This window comes from Balaenoptera borealis (assembly GCF_965194805.1).
Source record: "Balaenoptera borealis genome assembly, chromosome: X".
NCBI classification, from domain to species: Eukaryota; Metazoa; Chordata; class Mammalia; order Artiodactyla; family Balaenopteridae; genus Balaenoptera; species Balaenoptera borealis.
In genome coordinates, this window is record NC_138881.1 from 93,804,304 (window position 1) to 93,821,790 (window position 17,487).

Consider the following 17,487-nt stretch of genomic DNA (forward strand, 5'->3'; position numbering starts at 1 on the left):
GCCCTCTTGAAGCCCAAGTCAATGGCCTTCTGTCCCCAAGCTCTTAAAGTCTTAACCTAAATAGAAGCCATAAATCAATGGCTGTTTTCAGTGCCATGCCATTTTTGAACATCCACGGTCATGAATGAACGCTCACTGCGCACAAGACACTGGTCTGATCACTTCACATGAACTGACCAAATTAAATCTCACTGCAAGATTGCAGGCAAAGGGCGACAGTACTACTATTATCCCCATTTTATAGTTGGGGAGACTGACACAGCTGCTAAGTGCAGAGCTGGGATTAAAAACCAAGGTCGGCTGACTGCAAAGTTCTCACTCCTAACCACAAGGCGGTAGTGTGAGAGGGGCGTCAAGCTGAGTGCGCAAAAGCCGGGCCTGCCCCTCACCTGTTACCCAGTCCAAGGTCAGTGCTGCCCAGACTCAGTCACTCACACAACACTCCTGCACAGGATTTTTCCAAATTAGGTTTTTTATTAATTTAAAAATCCAGAAATACAGTGACTACATAAATAAGTACCATATTTAGGTACATGTCTTGTGAGAAGAGTGAAAGGGTAATACTGGTATGTTACTCTTACTTGTTTACATGAGTTAACTAGAAAATGGCTACAACTGCTAAATGGTGCTTATGGGCTTTGTTGTTCCAAGTGTTTATGGTATAAATAAATACACAAGAAGAACCACATCCATTCCTCTCTACTAACTGCAGGCAGCTTGGCCTCTTCTCTCTCGGTCCTACTCTGTACGCAACACTGAACATTGGAGGGATTCTAAGTTGGCCTCGCACAGCGCCCCAGCTCCTGCTTCACACGGAACTTGGCAAAGGTGTGTCCCAGTGCCTGGGGGAAGAAGTCTATCTAGGGAAGCTCCCCGGGTGTTCCCTTAAGGTTGAGCTTTCAGAGAACACCTGGGTGGGAAGGCTTTGCGGTGAGTCATCCGCAAGGGGAAATCACCGCTTTGCTTCAGGATCCGGTGACTCGTTTCCACACTATGGGGATACTGCCACCTCTGGGAGGGAGGCAGCAACTACCTAACCACGCCCCCAACCCCTCCCCCACCAATAATGCTCTGTGGCCTTTCAGCCCTGGATGTCCTCCTTCCTTCCCTCGCCCCCGCCCCAGTAGAATGTGTCTAAGAGGCTCGTCCCCTGAAGGCCTGACCACCAGGCCCCTATGTCTCTTTTATGAGAATAGACTCCTTTATGCCAGCTTGCCATAAAGACTGGACCTTTTACATTTTTCCCTATTGGTGTCAACTAAGGAAAAAATGTTCCTCTTACCTACGGTCACAAAGTAGGAAATACGGGATTTCTCGGTCCTTAATATTTAAGTACTCACTAGAGTTCATCCATGCCCCCTCAGAGGAGATAAATCTAGAAGGCAGGCTTGAGATCCCTGCTGTGGAGAATTTATAGTTTTCCCACAAAGGTGATCTGGGCTCTGGTATTAGGCTGCAAAGAGACATTTTCAGAGCAGGCTTCTCTGGGATCCATGATTCAGATCCATGTTTGGTGCGTGAGAGGAGAATAGTAGGAAGGTTTAGATCATTATCGGAATCCCCATTTCCCCAGATGAGCAATAATTCTCCTAACTGAAGCTCATGAGGACAGAACCCCTCTGCCAAGTAAAAACCAACTCCCATAACTGGAGAAGAAGGGAAACCGCCCTCTTAAGAAGCTTCTAGAATTTTATCATCTGACCGACATTTTTGGACTAGAGAACTGTGACCTCAAGAGAACAAGCGAGGACTGAGCTGTTAATTGGTGAGTTTTGTTGACTTGAAAACATACGGCTGGCCTTGCTGACTTCTATCAACTCCTCTCTTCAATAACTATTTTGTCTTATATGGATTCAGTTTCTGAAAATTTTACCCAATTCTAACTTCTTTATGGAGGCCCCATAGGTTCAAGGGAGAAAAGAGAAGTGTGTCATTATGGAAAAGTTCTTTCCCACCTCAAAGTGAAGGCAGCCAGGAAATGGTGTTCCTGTTCTTTCCCAGGGTTGGTGCCATCGACAGTCATACCACAGACCCAAGGGCACAGCCTTCTGTTCACAATTCCTTATTCATCCTCCTGGGTACCAACCACCTCCAAGCTACTTGAGAGCCAGGCAAGGGAAAGAAGGGGAGAGTCTACACTGGCCTTGCCTCAGAATGAAAGCTGTAGTTCACTGTGTGTGCGTGCGTGTGTGTGAGTGTGTGTGTGTGTGTGTACATGTGTGTGTGAAGACGGGGAGTTAATTTTTTTAACACACAAGACATTCTAAAATTTGAAGAGCAGAATTTCATACAAATATTTTCTCTGTACTAAAAAACTCCTACTAAGCAATTCCCTTCTCTCTCTTTCACTGGAATAACTTTCTAGATAGAAACCCGGGGGTTTTGTTTACTCTTTAACCCGTAAAGAAATGTGATTCTCCCAGAAACTAGAGCAGGGTTGTGGCGTTCTAGCCCTCTTCCTACCACAGAGAATTCAAGACGCTTCTAGTCTCTTTGGAGGAGACATTTAAGGGCTGACACACCACTCCAATAAAGGAGCAAGTTATGCTGTGCATGGCGTGAATAATTGACTGCATTTGAGTTTGGGGTTTTAGGGCACTGTTGACTTAAGCAAAGTAAGCCTGCAGTCCAGCCGCAGCTTGAGTTTTCTTGCTTTACTCTATCCAGTACTGTCTGTCTCATCTAACAGTGGCCCTTTTCAGACCTTTCCAGGTACAAAACCTTGACCAAATCTTCAAGCTCCGTTCGGCACACACGACTTGAACACATCTGGCTGATCTGGGCTTCTCCTTCAGTGAAGATCTTCCACTGGCCTAAAAGGCAAACACAAAGTGGCCCAGAGACGTGAGAGGAGGGCAGAGTCGATGAGGTGTAGAACCGATATACCCCACCCTTCCCCACGCACTCACGGACCTGCCAGGGGAGCTGGAAGACGAGCATCACGTGATTTCAGCAAAACAGCCCCTGAAACACTTTTCTTGGGACAGATACGGAAAATGGGCCACGGAGTCTTCACTTCAACACACAGCATTTGTAAGAATCCCAAGAATAATACAGAACCGCCTCCTCAGGAGTAAAACCTAAGTATTGGGGTGGCCAAAAAGTTTGTTCGGGTCTTCGTACGATGTTACGGAAAAACCCGAACAAACTTTTTCGCCAGCCCAATATCGTTCTTGGGATTTTTACAGTTTACTTAGTATTTGCGAATTGCTCCGCTATCAGGTCGTTAGCTATTAGGTGGCTCACTTGGCAGCAGGTCAAATAAGGCACTTCGGAGACCAGTACTTGGTGCATTACTGGGGCTTTGCTTACTCTTTGAGGCCCGAATATTAGTTTGGGTTGCTTGATTATTTACTGCTCTCTTCTCTATTCCTGCCGCCCTTTGTTAAAAACTGCTCCCCTCTGCTTTGTCTTACGCCCACACGCTGGCCTCACACCACCTTTAGCAGCCCTTCCAGCCTCCCATGGCTCCGCAGAGAGTTCCAGCCTCACATCCGCCACGCGATCCCTCTCTGCTCTGGGTGAACATGGCCGCATCCCTTCCGTTCCTTGTCAACCCTGCTCCTGTCCCCCTCCACTCCCTGCTGTCTCTTCCCCCACCCCCTGGAACTGTCCATACTTCCAGCGTGTCCTCACCAACTTCTCTATCCCCACTCCTGCCATGCTAACTGAGCAAGCGGTTTTGACTGCACACCCGTGCTGAGTACTGGAAACCACCCGATGTCTCTGGACCATCCCTTTCTAACTTTCCTGGTCCCTCAGTGGTAAGATCTTCCTTCCCCTGCTATCATCTTGCTCTGTCGAGTAGCGTTCCTAACAAAATGTCTACCCTGGATGCCCTCTTCAGTCTTTTCCATCCTGTGCTCATGGTGTTGCAACCTGGAAAATTCCGCGAGTCCAAGGTCGGCAAGCACCTCTTGATCCAGAACCGTTGTTGAAACTCTTGTTTCTCTCGCCACAGGACAACATGCCCCGCTTCCTTACAGCCTCTCTTTCTCTGCTCCTTTCTCCCTTGGATTCTTCACTTTTCCCTATTCTCTCGGATTCGATGGGAAAGGAGAGATGGGTCGGGCAAGGAAGCAGCTTCTACCAAAGATCTATGGTGTGCCAGGATCTGACAGGCACACTATATACAGGAGTCAGGCTTGCTCTTCTCTGTCCCCAGGTGACCCTGCGGGATCATCTCATTACCTACGTCCTTCAGAGGCACACATCATCTACCTCCATTATGCACCCTAAATCCTAACTGTGACGGGAAGACTTTGTTTAAATCATCTTTCAAGTGCCCCAGTGCCTAGCACAGTGCCTGGCCCACAGTACGAACAAAAATATGTTCTTTGAAATTAATTGGTCATTTCAAAAGTCACATTATTGATCCTATAGACTCTGCCTCTTTATTCCTTACAAGAACTCCCAGCTCCTCCATTTGACTTCTCCTACTGTCCAGTTAGTTGTCTACCTGTCTCCTGCAGAATGAACAATTGACCTCATCGACCCTATGTCCAGCTGCCTATTGGATAATGCTGCTCATGTGGACTTCAAGCATCTTAATCTAAACGTGTTCCAAGCAGAACTCATTTCTGTCACCAATGCCTGCTCATTCTCCAGAGTTTCCCACTGGTGAATGGTATTATTATTCACCCAGTCCATAAAGTTGTTAATATTGGAGTCATTCTAAACTCATTTCTCTCTTTGATCCGGATCTTGATGGTTTAACCTCGGCCCCTCACAGGGAGCCCTCCTCCCCTGTCTAACCGACTTAATACAGTCTAACAGCTTCCTACAGACTATCACCAGCTCTCTCACTAAAAGCCCACCTGCCACTCCATTCAGCAAGTACCACTTTCTAAAAAACAGATCTGAATGCATCGTTCGCTTACTTAAGACCCCCCACTGCGGTTCTCTGGTCTGGAGACCAAGTTCAACTTCTCAGCATGGCATACTGGGCTCTTTAGAATATGGCTTCTCAAAGTAGGTGCTTAATAAATGCACCTGACAGCCGAGAGACATCTTTCCAAAGCCCCATTTTGACACCACTACACAGTGTGTAAGTTTGCAGCAAGCATCCACGCTCCTTGCCTCCTAACTGCACTTCTCACCAGCTCCTTCCAGGCCCTCTAACTACTTCCTACCTCCAACTCTTCTCATCTTCCTGTGCACCCTATGTGGCCTTTGTAATTCTTCCTCACCCACACCCACCCACCCACCTCCACATTTCTTGTTTGCTCCTGTCGAGTCTTCTCTTAGGCTGCACCTTCTCCCTCGACTGATTTCCTGACCTGTTGCCCAGTCACACCCTTCTCTTTCAAAACCCACCTCCTCCCTGAAGCCTTCCCCGACTAAGCCCACCTGGCTCTCATCTCATTGTTCTTTGCAGATTCCCCTGAGCACTTAGGTATTTAACCCTTCAGAAGTATACTAATTCATAATGAAGGCATTTTCATGTTCTGTCTCGCCCATTAGAATTCCCTGTGGATAGAAATTCTGTGCCTTTTGTTCCTTCAGAAGTGCTTACCCCCCGCCCCTCCCCACGCAGTGCCTAGCAGGATCTAGTCCCAGGCTCCATCTAGCGTAGAAAGTGGGAGAGCCGCAAGTAGGCTTGAGTTTCTGAGTGCTTTTAAAGAAACACGACCAGCCGGGGCAGTTCCAAACAGTCAAACAGAGCTTTGATACAACACAAGAATCGATATGCAGTCATCTTCTCTCTTTCTCTCTCATCCCCACCACTGAGGACATAGCCTTCCAGATGTGAAGTCTCCGCAGATAGACCAGGCCTCCCACCCTCTTGAGACTCTGGGTTTAGTCACCCACAGGAGAGAGAGAGAAAACATCCTCTAATGCTGACATGGACCATTGCTCCTGTTCAGTGAGAGCACAGTGGGTACTTTATTTGGGGCTATGTGACATTGAAAACTGGATGTGTTTTCCAAGGAGCAGTAAAGAGAGTCACGACTTACTCAGGGTTGTTCTGGTCACCAGCTTGAAGTGATGGAGCTCCTCAAACATCCTCTTGGAGATCTTCTCAATATGGAAGTGCTGGAGGATGCCTGGGGCCAAGCACAAAGTGGGGCAGGTGGTCAGGCACTCTCTATCTGGAACCACCAACCCCTTTTTCTGCTTGGGCTGAGCATATCATCTCACTACTGGGGCTTAGGAGTCTCGAGCTGGGCTGTGTAATGTGCTTAACCAGGAACTTGGACGGCTCGAGGGTTATAATTGACTCCATTTGTTTCCTTGGCTCACTGACCTCCCCCCGGTTCTCCAGAGGACAGAGATAAGGGAGACAGAGCTGCTGACTGTGGGACCCGCTCCTGGGGAAAGCCACAGAGAATCCAGCATGGGTGCTGGTTGGATTTTCTGCAGCCAAAGGCAGTATTAGACATTCTGCCCTTGCCCCTGGTCTGGGTAGACTATGTCCCTGCCAAGCCACCGGGCTACCCTCCTGGCTCGGCAGCGAGAACCAGCAGCGGGTCTTGCAGACAGGTTGTTTGTGTAAATGGAGAAGCCATCCTTACTCCTGAACTCACCAGAAAGCAGCTCCTTTCACTTTCCCTTATAAAAATGGGCAGAGTAAAAATAAGGGGGCTCCCACAGTCTCAACCTTGCCTGAACAGCTTTTATCAGAATAACACGTGAACAACTGAAAACTGCCTTGCAGTTAAGGAGCAATGTCACCAGCCCACTTAAATAATCCTCAAGAGGTCGACAGGGGGCAACGGACATAGAGCCTGGGTTTTCCTCTGTCCACTATGCACAGATCTTGATTACCCAGTGCTGTGAACAGGAGCTTATTTAGAGGCGACACTAGCAAGTTGAAAAACATGCATGCATTTCTGTGAGGCGAGAGATGTGGGGTGATGGATGCATAGTGAGGTCACCGCTAGGGAAGCCAACAGAACGGTGTTTAGTCCTGGTGACCAGTTACAGAGGAGCTAGGGAGTTAGAGATGGCAAATCAACATTCCTGGGTCTAGAGCAAAAATAAACAGGGATGAGCCTTATATGTGTGTTCTAGCATATTTTTAAAGGGGTAGAGAGGACCTAGAGACTGTCATAGAGAGTGAAGTAAGTCAGAAAGAGAAAAACAAATACCGTATGCTAACACATATATATGGAATCTAAGAAAAAAAAAAAGGTCATGAAGAACCTAGGGGTAAGACGGGAATAAAGACACAGACCTACTAGAGAATGGACTTGAGGATACGGGGAGGGGGAAGGGTAAGCTGGGACAAAGTGAGAGAGTGGTATGGACATATATACACTACCAAATGTAAAATAGATAGCTAGTGGAAAGCAGCCACATAGCACAGGGAGACCAGCTCATTGCTTTGTGATCACCTACAGGGGTGGGATAGGGAGGGCGGGAGGGAGGGATATGCAAGAGGGACGAGATATGGGAACATATGTATATGTATAACTGATTCACTTTGTTAAAAAGCAGAAACTAACACACCGTTGTAAAGCAATTATACTCCAATAAAGATGTTAAAAAAAAAAAAGGAAAGAAAGAGGGAGAGAAAAAAGGCCCACAAAGTACTAGAGCAGTTGTTTCTCAAAGGATGGGTCCAAGTGCCACCTGTATCAGCATCACCTGGCTATTTGTTAGAAACACAAATGTTTAGACCCTACCGGAGGCTGACTGAATTCACACTTCTTGGATGGGGCCAGGTAACTGTTTTTTTTTTTTAAAATAAATAAATTTATTTATTTATCTATCTTGGTTGCGTTGGGTCTTCATTGCTGTGCGCGAGCTTTCTCTAGTTGCGGTGAGCGGGGGCTACTCTTTGTTGCGGTGTGTGGGTTTCTCATTGTGGTGGCTTCTCGTTGCGGAGCATGGGCTCTAGGCACGCGGGCTTCAGTAGTTGTGGCACAGTGGGTTCTAGAGCACAGGTTCAGTAGTTGTGGCGCACGGGCTTAGTTGCTCCATGGCATGTGGGATCCTCCCGGACCAGGGATCGAACCCATGTCCCCTGCATTGGCAGGCGGATTCTTAACCACTGTGCCACCAGGGAAGTCCCAGTAACTGTGTTTTAAACCAGCTCCTTGTGTGATGCTGAAACTTACTCAAGTTCGAACACTCTCAAGCCTTATGCGGGAGCCAATTGAAAAAGGATGTGCGTTATTTCCCAATTGAAATCTCACCTCTACACTCGGATTCCTAGAAAACTTGACCAGACTAGATCAGCCCTAGTCTCGTAGCTATGGGATGGTTTGAATAGCTGCAGGGATATTGTTTTAAATTTGTCTTACTGCAGAGTCCCCAGCATGATTTGAGAGACTCAGCTGTGCACTGAATGAATGCATTTTCATGTTTGTTGAGCTTCCTCTGGGAAACAATGGTAGACTACAGTTTGGGAGTTTACAACCCTGGCTGTACATCAGAATCACCTGCGGAGCTTTCAGAACAAACCCTTAAGCCCAAGCCCCACTTGGCCAATTAGTAAGACTCTGCAGGTAGGCTCAGGGATTTGGTATTTAAAAACCTTCCCAGATGATTCTGATGTGCAGCCAGGGTTAAGAAGCACTCCTCCAGCCTTGGTTGTGTGAGAAAGACAACAAAACCCAACAGTCAATACTTACTTTTTAGCCCAGGTCCTGGTTAAAGCTAAAGGCCACAATAGCAACGGTGGGAGTCATATGTTAGTTTCTAAGCAATCGGGAAATCTTCTGACCCAGAGGAACAGGTTGAAGCAAAATGAAGGTGAGTCTTCTATTCCTTCCCTGTGTCCCCCTTACAAAAAAATTGACAAGAAATTAATGTTGTCTGGCTCACCCTTTCGAATGGTCCAAACGTGGACCTCTACCTGAGGCGGTCTCTCTGTCTCCAGTGCTATTTTTCTGGTGGTCTCCCCATCCTCCATGAACACAGACTCATACACGGGCATGGTTTCTTCTCCACAGAAGTAGCCTTTGCTGTCAAAGCTTTGGCCAGGAAGTTCTTCTGGAATCAGGAAGCAAGTAGAGATTTGTCATGGTTTTCCAAAACTAGGAGCAAACCTCTGCATTTATGCATCTCTTTGTTCATAGCACCACACAAGCATCAAAAGTGGACAATCTACAAGAACATTCCTACAGAGATAGAAAACCCACCCATATTTCACTGGCTCAGCTGAGGCTGCCCCTGTGACAGCCACCAAATCACAAAGAAGCACATGACTTTTAAGTCCGCGTGATGACAGAACACTGGCCCCAAAGCTACACTGGATCCACCACCACCGCATGAGAAGTGGATAGTCACAAAGAGGAAGAATGTGACGAGGTACAAATCTGCCGGGCGCTTAAGGGAACATCAGATTTTCGATGCTGGGTCAGGATCATGGTTGGGCTAGCTCAATGTTGCCAACAGAGACCCAAGGAATGGGCTGACAGAAGGCCTCGGTTAGCTTCCCTGACGTCAATTAGGTATACTTAGAAAACATTTATGACACTCATTTATGTGCATATACTTGCCCAAAGGATCTATCCAAATTGGCTTGACATTTCTGAACGCTCTTTGATTTGTTTGTAAGCGGAATGCTAATACCGGATCAACGTCAGTGCCAAAACCTAGATGTCAGATTAGTCATATGTATGCTATGCCAAATGAACGGTTGGAAGACACAAAAAAATTGGTCAAATCCCTCAACTATGGATCATTTAAAGTATAAACTAACTTGTTGGATTTCAGCTTCCAGGCATAAAGGTACCAGCCCCCTCTTACTCCCCATCCTGCTCCACCCTCCTCTTTCCTCAGCCCCCTACTGAAAGAAGTTTCCCTTGGTTGGTTATCCGTGACTTAACTTGCTTTGCTGGCCTCGTAATCAGCACCTTCTTCAGCTGTGTACTTAAAGTGTAACGCTCAAATAGGGAACAACAAAGACAAGCTGAGGACACCCTGAAAAATTCTGGATATGTGCAGAAGCCATCTGTCAGAACATCTGATGTAAGCGTTGGGTGTTGAGTGCTTTGGGCCCGTGACTCTAATTAGGGGGACTCACTGTTAGCCAATCCGAGGCACTTGGACTAGAGGTTGTAATCATATGGCTGTCGCATGTCTCTTGCTGACCTGATTAGCTCTCCCATCCCCACCATTTTGGCACCGTAAGGACAAAATCCTAGTCTTCTCTGGATGATTCCAGGTTGGATTACTCAATTTGTAGATTATCCTAGAGTCAAGCTTTCTTTCTCCTTTTGTCTTTCTTTTTAGTTATTTAATTACTCGGTGGGCTGGTCTTTTTTGGTGATGCATTAGGTGATGAAGGGACGTGCACTAGCACTTTTCAGTAGGTGGAGGGGGGAGGAGGTCATGGAGTATACAGGAACCTCTATGTATTTAATTACCACCTTTAGAATGAGAGCCGGGTTCATGTGTTAAATCTTGCTCACCAGCTTAATACTAGCTATAGCTATCACAGCCATATGAAATCCACGATGGCACTGGAAGTACCTATCATACACTAAAAGTTCTCCCAGGGTCCTGAAGAGTCATCCTGCCCCACCACCCCTCCCCTCCAAGAGCTTAATTTACTCACCAGAAGGGATCTAAAAACAACAAAATCCATTCGTGACTCAACCCTGGCTGGCACATGAAAATATTAAGAGTAAATAAACAGAGCGTGTCTTTCGAACTACCTACTCGGCAACCTCTTCATGCCACATCCTCCACTTCAAGGTGCTTCGTAATCACTGCATGTGAACCTACTTTAATTTCCTTCTGGGGAAGTAATTTCTGGGCATTCCCACTTCCCATGAGAATGCTCCTGTCCTGAGCCCTCCAGAACTAAGAAATTGAGAAACCACTCCGTATGGAAGTGGGGATGACTGATGCAGGAGATGTATTATCCCAGCCCAGGAAACAAACTTGAAGTCTTACCAGGGGCTTTTTATGCTGTAACCCAAAAGGAGTGTGTCATTATGGGAATTCCAGGTATATTGGGGTGGTATGGTGGGGTTGAGAGGTGAGTTGGGGAACCTTCAGGGAGTAGAAGTCCTACACAACCGTGCAGATGGCCACTGACACGTGAAGCAAGGCCAGCCTCCACCAGAGCAAAGACAAGAGAGAGAGAGAGAGGTGAAACTCACATCCTTTATTTTGGCCTTAGTTTGTTACTGGAGGGGCCTGCAATCATTTGTTCTAATGAAACTTTTGGCTGGATCATCAGTGAATTTTATTTGTCTCTTTTCCCTTCTCAACGTGAATAACTGAATTTACCGTTCTTTTTTTCTGTCGATCTTCTTCTCCTCTCACTCCTTTATTACTTTTCCTCTGTGTCCTGTGTCATTTTCTAAGAGGCTGAGGATGTCACGATCTTCCCTTTCTCACCCCTTCACATCACTCAGAGCTCTACTCAAACATCGTTCTTCAGAGAAGCCAACCCTGACCAGCCTTTTGAAAGCACTTCACCCTGCCTGTGCCATTCACTCTCACCTGATCCTGTCTGTTTTTTTCTTCCCAGTACTCATCACCACTGAAAATTACCTTATCGGTTTGTGTTCATTGCCTTTCTTCTCCCACTAGAATGTAAGGAGCATTACTGGCAAGTAGCCTGAGTCTGTCTGCTTTATCTCCCTATTCTCAACGCCTAGAACAGTCTCTTGCACACAGAAGGCCATCATATGTGTTTCCAGATTGCGTGCTGCATGAACAAGTGCATGCCCCTTGAGGATCTGAAGTTGCTGAGTACCCAGGCCTCCGTGTAGTGACTCTTGTAGGGCAACGTGACTATTGGGAGACTTTCAATTTGCAGACATCCATGTGTGGCTTGCTGAGGGCAGGTGACAGAATGGGACAGACACTCTCTCCTTCCATGTTGCCCAGTAAGTCCTCTATCTCTACACGTCTGAGCAGCACGGGAAAGCGGGAAAAGCCACTCTTCCAGAGAAACAGATTGTCAGTGAGGCTCTTCAATATATTGCCAATTGGGATTCTGAGGGCAGTTTTTTAAATAATAGCCTCTATTACTTTTTCTAATTACAAAAGTCATACACGTTTACTGTTGAAAATTTAGAAAATACAGATAAACAAAAAGAAGAAAATAAGAACTACCCATCATTCAGTCACCCAAAGATGGCTGCTGTTACATTTTGCCATATGCCCTTCCAGTCTTTTTTTTTTGGCTAAGCATATTATCAACGCTTTCTCTATTAAAGAAGTGACTTCCCCAGAGTCACAGAAATAGATAATAAAACCAAGGTTTGGAACCCAGGTCACTTCCAGCCCATTGTTTTTTCCAGGCCAGCAGAAAATGTTGACTGATTAAAAAAAAAAAAAAGGCAAATCAGTTACTTAAGTGTTAGTTTTGACACACGAGCTTGAGAAAAATACAGTCCATAGTATTGAGGTGACAGAGTACTGGATTGATGATCAAGCATTCTAGCCCTGGCTCTGCCACTGGTTTTCTGTGTGACCTAGATCATAATATACATATTGTTTTCTAGCTTGCAGATTTTATACTTAACAGATACATTGCAAATATGTTTCTGTGCCATTAAATCTTGTTCTATAGTGATTTTTAATGGCTATATAATACACCACAGTACAGATATACCATAATTCATTTAACCATTTCCATACTGGTGGACTTTCAGTTTGTTTCCAATAATTCGCTACTGTAAACAGCACTGCAGCAAAAATCCTTGTTTGCATATCTCTGTACATCTCTGATCACTTTCTTTGGATTTCTAGGAGCAGAACTGCTTAGCCAAAGAGTATGAACATAAAGGTTTTAATAAATGCCACCACCTGAAAGGCAACGCCTGTCCTGTGTCCTGTGCTCACACCTTTTTGATTCCTTCACTCTTATTTGAATCACGTACAGCAATACAATCCTAACCACACAAAGAAATGGGATGTGGTCTGAAGGTGTGAGATTCAAATTGGAATATTATATAGTGGGAGGGTTTATCTTACCTGGATAGTTTAGGTAACTATTAGTTTGTGTCTGAAATTATCTTGTTGTATTACTTTTATGATGATAGGCATTAGACCCTTGACAGGAGAGAAAATTGTGCTGGTAGAACTACTTCCAAGTGACACTAAAAGGCTTGGGGATCCAGTGAGGTGGCAGACTTGGAAGTTACAATAGGTCATCGTGGCTGGGTGGTTGCCATGTCCATATCCTCAGAATGTGCTCTCTCCGTGCCCCTAGTGAGTACATTTCCTCAACAATTTTAATGCCCCACTTCTCCACTCCATATCAGATAGCTCCTATCCCTCCTATCCACACCCTGCCCCTACTCTGGAAGATGAAGGTTGTTACATTAAGAAAGATTTTGTTTGTGCCATAAATCAGTGCTTCTCAAACTTTAATGTGCATTGCAATCACCTGGGGGACCTTGTTAAAATGCAGATTCTGATGCAGCAGGTCTGGGGTGGGACCTGAGAGTCTGGTTTTCTCACTAGCTCCCAGGTGCCGCTGGTCCATAAACCACACTTTGATTAGCAAAACCATAAACTACCCTGGGCCTACAGCAGTGGTTCCCAAACTTGTCTGCAAATTAATATTGTGTGGGGATCTTCTAAAATTCCAAACCCCAGGCCACAATTCAAATCAATTAAATCATAATCTCTGGGGATGACACAGGTATTTTTTTTTTTTTAGTTTTAAGAGTTTATTTGAGCAAAAATTGGTTCAAATTGGGCAGCATCTAGTCTAACAGATAGAAAGGAGCTCCAAGGAGCTGTACAAAATGAAAGACTTTTACAGGCAGAAGGGAACAGGAGCAAGGAAGTTATATTTGGAAAACAAGCGGATTGGTTATTGCCAGGGCACTTTCCTTTAAGGGATGGCATGGGTCTATCAGGCAGGCGACCTCACTAGTGCTGATCAGGTGACTCCGGATTGACTGGCGTAGGATTTCATTTCTGGGAGAGTGAAAATTAATTGTCTCGATTTGGTGACCTGGGGCTTAGCAAAATTGACTCCATGTTGGGCCTGTTGTCTTGTTTTTAGCAGAAGAGACCACCTGGTCCTAGGTTCTGTCCTCTGTCCATCCTGGCATCCTTCCACACTGCCCTCTGGTCCTTGGTGGTCCAGCCACACTGACGGCCTACTCATCCCCGGGCCTGTCTAGTCCTCAGTTGTTGGTCCAAGAGACACAGGTATTTTTAGAAGCTCTCTGGGGGATTCCAATGTGCAGAGAAGTTTGGGAACCATTGGCCTACATGAAGATGCTCAAAATACATATATACTGAATACACTGACAAAGTTCATGTCTGTCTGCTACTCATGAGGAATTGCCTAAATTGAATAAATGATTTAGCTCTCTGCCTACACTTAAAAACATTTGTTTTTTAAAAAAATATTTATTTATTTGGCTGTGCCGAGTCTTAGTTGTGGCACGTGGGCTCTAGTTCCCTGACCAGGGATTGAACCCGGGGCCCCTGTCTTGGGAGCGTGGAGTCTTAACCACTGGACCCCCAGGGCAGTCCCTAAAAACATTTGGTTTTTCATCTGTGTTTACAACAGTGCTTTGCAGGTAGATATAAGAAATGATAAACTCATGTGCCTGGAAGTGATTAATTCATTCAGTCCTAGAATGTTAGAGCTGGAAAGACCCTAAGAAATCTACTCTAACCCTCTCGTTTTGCAGAGAAGGAAACTGAGGCTCAGAGAGGTGAAGTGACTTGTTCTAGGTCACACAGGAAACCAGTAGCAGAGCCAGGGCTAGAATGCTTAATCATCAATCCAGTACTCTGTCACCCCAATACTACGGACTGTATTTTTCTCTAGCTCGTGTGTCAAAACCAACATTTAAGTAACTGATTTGCCTTTTTTTTTTTTTAATCAGTCAACATTTTCTGCTGGCCTGGAAAAAACAATGGGCTGGAAGTGACCTGGGTTCCAAACCTTGGTTTTATTATCTATTTCTGTGACTCTGGGCAAGTCACTTCACTTTATACACCTCCGTTTTCTTGTCTTTAATAGAGAAATGATAATATCATTATAGGATTTTAGAATTGGAAGGAAGCATAGATATCAACTATTCCAAACTTTTCATTGTATAGATGAGGATGATGCAGCCTAGAGAAGATCTGGCACACTTCCAAGGTCACCCAGCAAGTTAGTTATTAGGACCAGAACCCACTCTCCTTCCACTATGCCTCACCTGTCTCTAGTCCTATCTGAAAGAGAAAATGAAGGTGATTGTGCTTTGATGAGTTAAACGGTGATATAAACAAAGGGTGCTATTGTCCTTCCTAATAATCACGAAAACCTAATTTCTCTACTATTTAGAAAAGCAAGGCTTAATTTCGGCCCTTAGGGCTACATGGGACCAAAGGTGTGGTAGACACAAGTAAATCCCCAGCCTGTTTCTGAGAAGTCACTTTCTTCCAAGCAACCATCTTATCAGCCCTTCAAGAGAGGAGCGAACGTAGCTTGTTGTCAGTTATTAGTAGAACTATTACCATTACAATTATATGGCAGGTTGTGATTATGTTTCTGATACTCAAAGAACATTGAGAATGACGATGTGGGGATCTCAGTCAACCAAAGGCAGGGCTTCCAACCAACGCACCTTTTGCCTTTTTACCTGGACACACCTTGCAGCACTTTCCATCTATTTTTTGAGGATACTTGCAGGGGTATCGACTGGGGCAGTGGATTTTCTTGCACTCTTGCTTGGTGACATTACAGGTGCACAGCACGCACTCCACAATGCCAAATGCCCGGAGGTTTGGGTGCCAGGACTCGCCGTGGGAATAGGTCTTTCCATTGGAAACACACACTGGAAGAGAACACAGGACTGGAAATTAAAGGCTGGGGAGCTGAAATGGGCCCCGGTGCCCAGAGCCCAAGCCCTGAACCCCTTAAGACATCAAGCATCCTTTGTTCTTGTTGTGCCCGTGGAGATGTGTTTACAGAGCAGCCTCTGCAACCAAAAAACAGCTTGTGCCTTGCTCTCCTGTCAGCAACTATTCAGGATCTTCAACAGACGCCTCTGGATGCCCACAAGGGCCTGACACATAGTAGGCCATCAAATAGTATGTTTTAAATGGAGGAATGAATGGATGCATGAAATCAGAGTTCTAGCTGTCCAGGGTGTCTGATAAGGAACCTCTGCTAGAATGTAGTGTTCAGACCTGTAGCTCCATAGAGGATTGGGATGGCCCAAGTGGGTGTGCTTCTAGGCATGAAAATCTCCCAGGAAGGTTTGCTGTCCAGGGAGACTAGATGCAAAAACTACTGGTCTTCTCAAAGGGCCAAGTTTTTCCAGATCCTGAAGCAAATCCATTCAGAATGTCAAATGCTATGAGAATCTGATCTACTAACACAGATGGGTACGGAGCTCAGTGGTGCTGGCTTACTCTCTGGAGTGGGAAGGAAGGTGCTGAGACAAGATTGAGAAGGAAAGGACCCACCCCTCCCGGGTAAGTGGTGAAAGGTAGCCTTTTACGCCTCTAATCTTCTGGCAATGTCCTGTATCCTCATAGTAGCTGTAGAGATTTGGCTACAGCGAATCACTGACTGCTCTAGAGATACCCTTTGGTGGTCTCACATTTGCTGAGTGGAAGAGAAGTCACCGGCTCCATGTTTTCTGGGGGTGGGGGGCAGTTTGCAAGAGCAAGCATCTGGGCTGCAGGCTGAGGGGCCTATGAAGGGAAGGAGTCACAGGAACACCCTTCAGTGCAAACCAACCAAAACATATCCGGCTTTGACTGTAAGGCACGGAGCTAAGCTCCAGTATAAGACCTGCACAGAGCTGCAAATAGGGAGGTCTGAGAATGAGTTCTCTCTTTTTTGAAAGTGCTGAGACATTCTGGAGATTTCCAGCCATGACGGGGACTGGGTATGTTTCTCATTATTCCCATCACCTCATCATACCCAGGGAGACCTGTCGGCATCCCAATCAACAACATCTCTAGGGTGGGTTGTATCACTTAAGGCGGGGCGAGGGTGGGAAAAGTAGCCCCACGTGGGGCGTTTCTTAGGAACTGACTGATTTGGCTGCAAGACAATGGCCTCAGAAGGATGAATCACTGGGCTATTTCTCTCATCAAATCCACTGGGTCATATTAGGAAATATGGACGATGTCGGCTGCCTTTTCCTGTCCTCTGCAAGAGCTGCTAGAGGACTAGGCACTCTAACAGGTCAATCCATGTAAAGATTTCCAAGAACCTAAGCCAGAGAAGCTCCTAATCGTACAGTGAGATAGAATACGGGCTTGAAATCTAAACTGTTGATGGAATCACAGGACAAGATGGACCAGATGTGTTGTTCTCTCTCCCGCCAACCCCTCTTCTCTCTCCTCCCCAGACAGTGACACACCCTTCAAGACAACGAGATCATGTGGGTGCAGACTCTGCTTCAAGAAAATTTAGGCTGGACTCAAGTTAAGAATGGTGGGGTCCTACTGCTTCTCCTCTTGAACTCTAGCAAGGGACAAAGTAGATGTATCTCAGAGGAACACATTGTTAGCAGGAGGGCTAAGGAGCGGGGCAGGCAGGACCCCCAGGGTTATATAGCCAGGTTCCCTCTCCCCTAAACATTTGGACTAAGGGAATAA

The 17,487-nt window shown here is 45.9% G+C and overlaps 1 protein-coding gene across 5 annotated transcripts in view; it reads right to left on the reverse strand.

Moving 5' to 3' along the window:
- Nucleotides 1-454: 454 nt before the first annotated feature.
- Nucleotides 455-17,487, reverse strand: part of CHRDL1 (chordin like 1) — a 115,790-nt gene continuing 98,757 nt past the window's right edge. For 3 of the 5 annotated variants that reach the window (XM_082377260.1, XM_082377264.1, XM_082377261.1), the window contains 4 exons: nt 15,498-15,707; nt 8,773-8,940; nt 5,958-6,047; nt 455-2,813 (listed from right to left, as the gene is read on the reverse strand). In XM_082377260.1, coding sequence (XP_082233386.1) covers nt 2,683-2,813; nt 5,958-6,047; nt 8,773-8,940; nt 15,498-15,707 — 599 coding nt within the window. In that variant the 3' untranslated portion in view covers nt 455-2,682. The remainder of the gene's footprint in view (nt 2,814-5,957; nt 6,048-8,772; nt 8,941-15,497; nt 15,708-17,487) is intronic. The other 2 variants (XM_082377262.1, XM_082377263.1) reach the window with 1 other exon arrangement.